The 10,519-nt window shown below is 43.5% G+C and overlaps 1 protein-coding gene across 3 annotated transcripts; it reads right to left on the bottom strand.

Moving 5' to 3' along the window:
• Positions 1-222: 222 nt before the first annotated feature.
• S1PR3 (sphingosine-1-phosphate receptor 3) lies at positions 223-10,093 on the bottom strand. 3 transcript variants are annotated; one of them, XM_034073052.1, is made up of 2 exons: positions 9,699-10,093; positions 223-4,690 (listed from the first exon to the last, which is right to left on the bottom strand). In XM_034073052.1, the coding sequence occupies exon 2, from the start codon at positions 4,527-4,529 to the stop codon at positions 3,372-3,374; it is 1,158 nt and encodes a 385-aa protein (XP_033928943.1). In that variant the 5' UTR covers positions 4,530-4,690; positions 9,699-10,093; the 3' UTR covers positions 223-3,371. The 3 variants fall into 3 exon arrangements, with proteins under 3 accessions (XP_033928943.1, XP_033928945.1, XP_030910186.1); XM_034073054.1 differs by having other exon boundaries at positions 9,716-10,093; XM_031054326.2 differs by having other exon boundaries at positions 9,978-10,087.
• Between the last annotated feature and the right edge of the window lie 426 nt (positions 10,094-10,519).

Here is a 10,519-nt window from a genome sequence, read left to right as displayed (position 1 = left end):
CAGCACTTGGAGCAGGTGAGCCCTGAGACTGAGTCCACTCCCAGGAAAGCAGGGCAAAGCTTTCCTCTGATCCAGGGACAGTGGAAACAGAACCTACCACCTTCAACTGCATGGCATTCCCAGAGGCACAACACCCAGTGTGAAAGTGCACGTTTTCCTCAGAAGGCCTAAGCCTTCTTTAAAGTTCTTTGAAAAACAACTGCCACACAACTTCGGTTTAAAGGTTTAAGATTTAATTAAAAGTTTTCAATGTTTATGGTACCTAATGAGTTGAAAATGCTCTGCAAGACTGCTGGCAATAAAGGACTCTTGGAAAGACTCTTGTGAAAACTTTTTTTTTCTCCTTAAGTGCTTTGATTTGCATTTCTTTTGTAATCCAGAATATAAATAAATATTCCAATTCGTGAAATAATATGAATAAAATACCTCCTTTGTAGCTTTTGCTCTGCATAAAACCAGCTGCAAAAGGGAGACATAATTCAGTTTCCTGCATGCTCAAGTCAGCCTAGATGATGAAAAGCTTGGATTCTAGAATGTATTTTGAAGAATTTTCCAGTATTTTAGGGTGAAATAAGCTATTCTCCATCCTTTACAGCTTCAAGGATAGGATATCCTCCTGACTGTTTATGGTCCACTGCTGTTAAGCCCTTGACTTGGTCCTACTTCAAAATTTTGCTCAGAAATGTTCCAGAAGCTGTGCTTTACTTAACAGTCTTAAGTGGGTACATCCCACTGTGACATATATCCATAACAGTCTCTTTAGTCCTAAATACTCAGTAAATTATACTACCAGTGTTATATGTGAACCTATGAATCCTAGGAGCCTGCTTCAAGTACAGCAGGGTAGTGAACTAACAAAACATCCCCACAGCTCCAAAATAAGAGAAGGAAATCAAAGCAGAGTGAAAAGTTTTTGCATTGGCATGCAATCACATGGCCTCCAACAGTGGAGTTTGCTTGCATTACTTGTACCTTGTATCAACTCTGACAATAGCTAAGGCTAGACTCCAGATGTTAAAAATAACTTGTATGTGCACGTTTTTGGACTTTGACTGTTAAGAGTTGTTCTTCTTTCTTTCACCTAAGCAGTGAGAACTGCATAACATCCTTGTTGGTTTGGGGTCAGATGCAATGTTTTCTCAAACCGTTGCATTGCTAAGGCCTTTCTGCTCTACAATAGCAGGGAATGCTGCCATGTGCCACCACCTTGTGCACTAACACTTAGAAGTATACAAACATTTTAGCTGCAGTTTTCAAAGACACAACTTCAGTGGAGACTTTTGATGCTCAAAATACAGCCAAATAGCACTATAAGATCTAAACCACTAAGCAAGCCACGACAATGCAAATGTCAGCTCTGTTTCACAAAGCTACAGAGATGCTGACCCAGGACTGTATCTGCAGTTCATACAGTTATATCACGCTTAGCTTAGCTTTTTCTTCTTAAGTAAGTGCAACACTTTTCGACATTTTTAGTAGAAATTATGTCATATTTAATATTCTTTTTCACAGTTATTTCAAATAGTTTTTCTTTGTTCTTACACCTAACAGCATAAAACATTTACAAGCAAACTGTTAACTTGTAAAAGATAATCACAATGCAAACCTCTAAATTTAATTTCATTCTTTAAAATGAAAGGCTTTTGCTACATACATTATACATTGTACATACTTGGAAAGACTAATGCTGCTGCTTTAAATGATTAAGACCAGAGTAAATCCAAGGGTGAGCTCTTCCAAGCTGTGCAGGCTGTGTATTAAAAAGCCTCAACTACTTCTTATTGTGCATAAGGCAAGGTGTGGTTTGAGGCATTAAACACAAATCCTTGAAAGAGCCTAATAAAGTTAGATGCTTACATTCTTACTAAGACAATGGAACCAGTCTCAGAATTCCCCATCAACATCCATCGAAGCCTCCGCCATAAAGTACGATTGATGAAAGTACCATGGGCCACTTCCATGGGGACTTGAAACAAGATGTTTGTGAAGTATAAATGGCTCTAGGTCTCAGGGAAGCCCTCTGATGCTGAACATCATTGTGTACTGAGGCTGGTAAGCCACTGATGAACCATAAAGTTGTATTCATACAGGTTTCTCTGGAACAGTCTCTCCAAAGAACAAGTCTGGGGCTCCAGGTCTTCAAACAGGCTGTTGTTCCAGATCCAAGGCAGGGTCAGATATAAAGGGAGATATGCCCTTCAGCATGATCCTGTTGTACCGCATCTTGATTCTTGTATCTGTGAAAGTGCCTGTAGACAGTAGAAGCACAGGGTCCCACTGCCTGAAAACGGGATCTTGTCCCACTGTCTGAACTCCTTTCCAAGGAGAATTTCTAATGCATTTCCATGCTGTGGTAGTGCCCGGAGAGAAAAGAAGAAACTCCACAGGAACCTGCTGTGGTTCACTGTTTTCTGAAATGATATGTCTGTTTCAGAACTAGAGAATCTCAGCTCAGGTAGTGCATTCACAATGTACGCAAGTTTACATAGGTTTGCCATACATTTATAAATACATTGTAAATAGTAAGTAAAAATATATGCATTGAAACAGTACATACACTTGATAAACATGTATAGTCATATTTAACTACTTTAAATAGTGAATGTATATAGCCTCTCTCCGTGGTTATTTACTACTGTTTAAAATAAGTTGTGAAATGCCACAGTGACAACTGTCATGTCGTCTTTCACTAAACATGAAAAATCTGAACAACAGTAAAAAAAGCAAAAATACTGCAGTGATATGACATGTTAAAGTTCCTGTCAGTTAACAGCTACTACTTCATTTCAAATATCCCCATTGAAACACATCTATTTGTCTAATCTGTCACTCTACACTGTATACTGCAATACAATGTTTAGCATAGTGTAAACTTTTACCAAATGATGACTTTTTAGTAAGAAATTGTACAAATATACAGCTATTTATGCCACGTACATATAAGGCAATTAACAGCAAGATACATATAAAGAATTATAATCACCAACATATGTAATGAGCTTCTCTCCCAGTCAGTAATCATTTTCCAATAATCATCGTGTTTAGTGAATGCCTAAGTTTCTAACAGGTTTTGTTGATCTCTTGCAAGATCAGGCTGTGCCAAATGCAGCCTTTATCATGGTATGCCATCATGATGCACAGTATCATCATACGTCCATGGACTCTGTCCTGGCTGTTGGGTAGAATGAAAGGGTTTTTCTGCATTGGGTGTGTTACTGACTGAACACCCAAAGCAAACGATTGATAAATATGTTCTCAAAGTTAAATAAACGGTTAGTGTTTTCCCCTGTGACTTCAGTGCACAAGTACTTAAACCACAATTGTAGTTTAAATCTAAAAGCCACAGAAAGGTACTTGTCTCAAGGAGTCCTTTACTTACAGATGTTTCCATTGTGAAATGAAAATTCATTCTTCTCAGCGATACATGATGGAATTTTCTTCGGTGGGAAATCCTCCTTTGGCTTCTGGGCATTACTGCTGCTGGATTTACTTCGACTGTGATCTGGTGTGGGCGGAACAGGCAAAGACCTGGACACCTTGGATTTCACCAGGCAGCCACAAACAAGGCGAAAGAAAGCCCGACGCATCTCCTTACTGGCCAGAGTGTAGATGATGGGGTTCATTGCAGAATTGATAACTGCCAAAGCAATAAACCAGTTGGCTTTGTACAAGACAGAGCACTCCCTTACTTTGCAGGCCACATCGATGAGGAACAGGATGAACAGTGGAGACCAACAGGCAATGAAAACACTGACAACGATCACGACAGTCCTAAGGAGTGCCATGGACCGCTCTGAGTTATTGTGGTTAGTGACATTACGACTGCTGGACTTTACCAGGATGTAGATACGGGCATAAAGGATGACGATGGCAACCAAAATGGCTATGAAGATACTAATGCAGAACACAACATACTTCTTGGAGTAGAGAGGCAAAATTGTGGAGCAGTCTGGTAAGTTGTTTATACAGTTCCAGCCGAGGATGGGTAAGGCACCCAAGGAAACTGAAATAAGCCAGCAGGTACCAATGAGAAGGAACACTCTGTATTTCTTATTTGCGTCGTAAGGCCTCATTTTAATCATGGTCAAATGGCGTTCAATAGCTATTGCTAGAAGGCTGAAAGTGGAGGCTCCCAGGGCAACAAACATGCTGCCTTCCCTAATGAACCAGATTGTGGAGGATAAGCTCAGAGTTTTCTTCCCAGACATAAGAATATTCACTTTGTAAACAACTCCAGCAAGAAGATCACAGAGAGCTAGATTGCCTATAAAAAAGTACATGCGGTTGTGAAATTTATTGTTTTTCCATATGGCAATCAACACCATCAAGTTTTCCAGGACTATGAAACTACACAGGATCAGAAATGCAACAGTGGGCAGGTCTATGTTATCTGTTGCCTTTTCCCTTAAAATAAGCTTTCCTGTGTAATTATAATGCAGTACAATCAGAGAGTCCATCTCTTCATTTCCTTGAGGGCTGACAAGAGCATCAGCTGGCTCCGTAACTGCTGCCATCATTTGTTTGACCATGCTGGACTTCTTTTCTTTAGTATCACAAGAACTTAGTTTCGATAACTTTCCACAAGAGGGAGATCAAGCCACGCTCCTCCAAGCACTCCTCTGGGCAGGCGGTGTGGATCCCCAGCTCCAGCCACCTTCGCATATTAATTTGGGAGCTCCCAAACCAGGCTCTGAAAATAAAATCAAAAGAAGCAACATAAATTTCACTGTCCTCCCATGTCACCCTTGGCCCACGCGGTGCTCGAGCTGCAACATACACCCAAGAGACAAAATGAGTGCTGGCTATGATGGGGCAGCAAGGTCTAGCATTGCTGCATGCTTATCAAGATAACTGTGGGTAAGCTGTCTGCCATGCTCTTCGCAGATGCAGCTTGGCTCCATAAATGTGAGAGCAATGTGGAGAACTGCTCACTGGTGTTTTCCCCTACAAAATTTCCATGCTGAAAAAATGCAGAGGAGTGGTGAGAAGGATTAGCAAACAGTTACAGCAAGCCCCGGCATGCACAGCAACCAGCTCACTCCTCAAAAGGACCTAACTGTATGTGATGCTATCAAAAGCAACAGGGCAAACTCACTGCTTTCTAAGCTTATCCTTGTTCCCCATGCAGATTTAAGGTATCAAAGACGCTGAGAAAGTTGGTGTCAAGTCTTGATGCCAATCTGCATGATACCAATGCCTAAAATAATTACTCACTGCTAATGGTACAAAATGATGCTATTTATGGCTAAGTAGATCCTCTGAAGGCCAGTCATCGTAAAATCAATCCTACTTCCTATTCAAATTAGTTGGATTTCTGCTGCCCGTTTTAAAATAAACATAGCAAGTCACACCTTTGTAAGTATTGCTTGTACGTTTTTGGTTGTTTTTTTTTTTCTTTTCTTTGCATGTCTCTACAAGTCATACATTTAATGTTGGGGATTTTTTTAAACAAAAAAGACTTATAACAACTCGAATTGTCCTTCTCAATTTACCTCTGCTCTTCTTTAAGCTATGACTTAGATTGATTGAAGTGTTTTCCTACAGATTTTGGTAGGTAGCATTTTCACAGCAGATCCTCCTGGTTGTCTTTTTCCATTGCCATATATAAACACCAGAAGAGATCTGCACAGCTTTGTAAAAGTATCAGATGATGTCAAAAGAACACACTGTTTTACCAGAAATGTTAGTTTAGTTGCTGCATACTCCACTGAGAATCAGTGGCTCATGCTCCAATGTACGTACTAAGGATGAATGGACAGTCAATTTTTCGGACTGGTAACCAAACTAGGATAAAGATCAGGATGAGGTGAGAACTGGTTCAATGTGAGCCAAATCTGTAAAGATTTTTTTTTTTCTAAATGGGAAAGTTTAGAAAATAAAAAGTTGTGCTAGATGGCAAAACACTTTCCACTGGCCGGAAAGTTTAGGGAACTTTTTAGGGGCTAGAGCTCCTGACCTTACCTTTTATTTACTTACAGGTCACAAGCATTTCCCAAACACAGGGGTTGGAACTAGACCATCTTTAAGGACCCTTCCAACCCACACTATTCTATGATACTATAATTCTATATACCGGTTTCTTAAGATCACAAAACCATATTCTGTTCCAGCACTCTGTTTTGGGCACTTGAAAGTGAGGGATGAATTTCTAAGTGCCTTCTTGAAGAAGGGAGGAGCAAACCATGTCCCAGATGAAGGTAAAGAGATTTAAAGGATGATCCACACTCATCCTTGTGTTTTCTTATCCTCCCTTTTCCTGGGTTATCTCCATCAGAAAAGAAGTAATCTGAAAAAAGCCTACAGTGAATTGACTTGAATTTTTTAGTGCATGCAGGATGTTTTATAATTATTTTCTGAGAAAATAACTTACCATTTACCCATTGTTATAGTTTTCATCATCATTGTAATTATTATTTCCCCATTCTAGCTCTCAGGTGCAAGCCACTTTGCTGAACAGACCCACTGGAAAAGACGTATTATCCCCGAAAAACACAGCTGTTGCTTTGTGTCCTCAGTGTCAGCAATCACTTCATTAATATCCCATGAGCAGAACTGGGCCCTCGAGTTTTGGACCTCGCTTCTGAAGCACAGTAACAGTGAAGCTCTTCAATAAAATGAGTTCACCTCAGCTAAGGTTCTAATTATGATTCAGTTATAATCTGCACACTGTTATCACATAAACTATCACAGTCTTTCATTGTATTAGCTTACAACAAAATGTCACTGTATTAATATCAACTGCAAGTACTTTTAGTTGTAAAATAAACAATTACATTTGACTAGGAAAGTATTTGCTAATGATAGTTCAACTAGCAATACTAACCAGAGTGGCTGATGGCTGCCTGTTGGAACTATATTCAATCATAGACATATCATTCAAGAGTACCACATGCAACAAAATAAATGTTCCTGTAAGCCTTTCCCAAGCTGAGTTATCATAACTGGTCTACCAAAGGACAAATACATTTCTTTCTGTGAAGAAAACTATATGCCAGACTAAAGTCTGTATCAGCCACAACTCAGCAGCTGTAAACTCTCATGACTCCACTAAAGATAATGGTGCTATACCAGTTCCCCCGGCTGAAGGCAAAGACTATGCACTCAATCAGCAGAAATACAAGGCCTCTTCCATTGTTTGCAATTACTTCTCGTCTCAAAATTATTTGAGCAAAATTAGTATCATGAAAGTAAATCTTCGCCTCTGACAGGCTAGTGGCAAGGCAGTGGAGATTGTAACATTATTATTTGCCAGGATGCTCAGGGAATAAGTATCATGCACAAGCCACTTAAAAGATAATGTAATAAATTAAAATTTATTCTCTCCTGGCAGCAACTTATCTTGCTGGTAATAAGTTTCAGCCACACTATTTTTTTTTTGTTTTCCTTCTGCTTTGCATACAGTAACTCAGAAAGCATGCTCATTTTTTAACAGTTAGAAAAAAATATAGTTTGTTGTACACTACAAGAATAAAGACAGCAGCAGCCAGGCTGGGAACATCCTCATTATTGCTTCCTGACACCACTACGTTTTACTCCTCAAAACATCTTTGTCACATTCTCACAGAGGACTAGCCAGTATCTCCAAAGTATGGCCCTCAGCTTGGAATATTCACAAAAAGGACCTGAAGAGTCCATCTGTGGCATGCTGTGTGTGGAGCACTGCCTTGGCTAGGTACCTCAATACCTTGAGCTCTTTACGACACCACTGGAAATCATTTTTATTCATTATAAAGCAAGCCAGCAGATCCATATTGCTCCACCCAAAGGTAAACCTATCTGCAGCATAGGGACAATCTGGCTGTACTTTCTCACAGATGTGATGGCCAAACCAGCAGCTGCTAAATTACTCAAATAAAGGCAGTGGTATGATGTCAAGAACCACAGTCAATTGTCAAGACAATTCAGTCACCTCCTTCAGCTATTTGGCTGATTTTGGTCCTCCCTGGTCCAAGGATGGAGGGAACAGCTGGGGCCAGCAGCAAGCACCAAGACATTCCCACCAGGATAATCTTCCTGCCCACTACCATGCACTGGAGTTTTCACAGCCTTTAGGGATCTTAGTAGCCTTAAACACCCTTCCAGAATGGAGGAGGGGCTCTCCACTAAGGCTCATATCCTTGCGGTCTACCATGGTCTGTATGATTCCTGCGACATATGTGTCAGGCAATGCTGTGTAGTCGGCCATGTCCCCTTCATATTCCCCATAGCAAGGCACACCTCTACTGCCCTCTCCAGCCCCACCATACGGTGGTACAGGCAGAAATTCAGGGCCATACCCCTCACCAGCGCCCCACAGATAATGCCCTGGGTAAGACAGTTGGAGTCAACATGCAGTTTTCCTCTGGGAATGTGTAATTTCTACTGCCAGGAGGCAGCAGGGAACTTGTGATAATGGGGATGGCAAAGCCCTTCAGCAACCATCCCCAGTACATCTCCACTCTCTGCTCCCAGCAGTACTCTGGTAAGAGTCCCATGGGGAGTTGAGGGCTTTTACCATCTCATGAGTCACTGGGTACTTTATAGCTGGAAGAATAGGAAATTTCTATCTCCAAAACAGTGAGCCATGCTGTCTCGATTTTCATGGTATCCTGAAATCAAAGCAACAAGTGAGAATAAAGCACAACTAGCAAGCTGTCCATCATGCTCTGCACGGATTGCAGCTCTGCTGCAGAACTGCAAGGGCAGCATGGAGAACTGCTCATAGCTGTGTCCCCCTACAAAATTTCCATGCTGAAAAAATGCAAAGGAGCAGTGAGAAAGATGGTGAGAATAAAGTGAGAGTGAGTGAGAGAATAAAGGAAAGTGAGAATACACCACAAGGACTTCACTTTCCACTACCTACTTTTGCCTACAAAGATCTGTGTGTTCAATATGCTCTGCAATTCGGCTGGAATCGTATTTTACTGCCTTGCAAATATCAATTAACAGACTTGACCAAAGAGACTGAATGGCCTTCACCACTACCACACACATCATAGTTCTTCCTCTCCTTTCACACACAGCCTTACACTTGGCTACCAATGAAAATTTTAAAAACAGCAAAGGGAAAGACAACATCTGCATATCTGAAGCCAATTTTTGTATGTTTTATTTAGTTGTAAAGCTTTTCCACATGGAAACTAAACGTATAATTAATCACGCACATCCTAGCAGCATTAAATTTAAGAACAGAAAAGCTTTTTGAGAGCAGCAGCACAGTTCAATATACGTTTCCACTCTGAAATTAAGCTGTGCTAGATGCAATGAAATTTAGACAACAAACATCTGCTGCAGAACAATGTTTTGGACAACTCAAATAAACTTTAAAGAGATTTTTTATTTTTGAAGTGGATGTGCTGGCAGCCTACAGCTTCAGAAAAGCCTTTAGTAAATGGCTATTTTTCTTGGCTTCTGTATTTTGGACAACGGTTTGTATTTTGGAATTCCCAGCGGCACACAGGCGGATCTCACAATGGAGCTCCTGACTGGTTTAGCTCTTGCACTTTAAAGGAAGGTACCTTTACCTCTTCCCCTCACCCAGCGCTCCCCACACACGCACACACACACACACACGCCAAACTCCAGCATTCCGTTCGCAAACTTGCAGTACCGCAGCAACCTCAACTTTCCGCGGTGATAAACACCTCGTCTACGCGGCCCAAGAACATCCCCGACGTGACGGCGGCGTAACAGTCCTACACACGGGAAACTTTACTCACAGTCCTGGGATATCTACCCGGCCCGCCGTCGCTCCGTGCCCGCCGCTGCGCCTCTACGTGATATCCCGAAGGAACCGCGGCTTTGTCCGCTCTCGGGCGCCTGGCACGTCCGGCGCCGGCCGCACACCACGCGGGCCGGGAGCACCTCGCTCGCCGCTCGCTGAGGGAGGCAGCGCGCACGGCCCCGTCGGGCGGGCTGCCGGGCTGGCAGGCACCGCAGGGAGAGGAGACAAGGGGGCAGGCCGGCCGCGGCAGGGGCTGCTCGGAGAGTAGAAGTACCTGCTGCGTCCCTGCCGAGTCCTCCCAGGGCTCTGCGGCCACCGCACCCGACCGCCGGCTGCACGGCGCCGCTCGGCCCTCGGGGCTCAGCTGGGTCGGGCCGGGCCGGGCCGGGAGGGGCGGGACTGGGATCGCCCTGGCCCTGCCCCACCTCTGCTGCCCTGAGCCGCCCCTCTGCCCCTGCCAGCTCGTGCACCCCCCCGCCCCCCGGGCCTCTCTCTGTCCGCACGGCCGGCTCTCGGGTCCTGCCTGCAGCACGCAGCTCCCGCGCCGCCGTCGTCCCCGGACAGGGCTAGCTCCCAGCTCCAGCAGTCCTCTCCTCTCCCTGCCCGTCCCGGCCCGACCCGCTTGACCCCTGCCGACGCCCTTCGCCGCCCAGCCGCGAGCCGGCCCCCAGACCGAGGGAGAATCCTTGCGGGGAGTCTGCTGCCGTCGGGGCACGGCCGCAGGTGAAGCACTAGGAGTTCTGGGCGGGCGGTGTGAAATGTGAGACGGCAGAGCTCGCCGCCGAGTACTTGTAACGTCCATAAAAATGCGGGGGG

Source organism: Melopsittacus undulatus, chromosome Z (genome assembly GCF_012275295.1).
Source record: "Melopsittacus undulatus isolate bMelUnd1 chromosome Z, bMelUnd1.mat.Z, whole genome shotgun sequence".
Taxonomy (NCBI): domain Eukaryota; kingdom Metazoa; phylum Chordata; class Aves; order Psittaciformes; family Psittaculidae; genus Melopsittacus; species Melopsittacus undulatus.
The sequence above is the reverse complement of the archived record's forward strand: the minus strand, read 5'-3'. Positions and strand labels throughout refer to the sequence as shown.

What these genes read in the sequence shown, in the direction of transcription:
- S1PR3 (XM_034073052.1), bottom strand. Translation starts at nt 4,529, where the DNA reads ATGGTCAAACAAATGATGGCAGCAGTTACGGAGCCAGCTGATGCTCTT.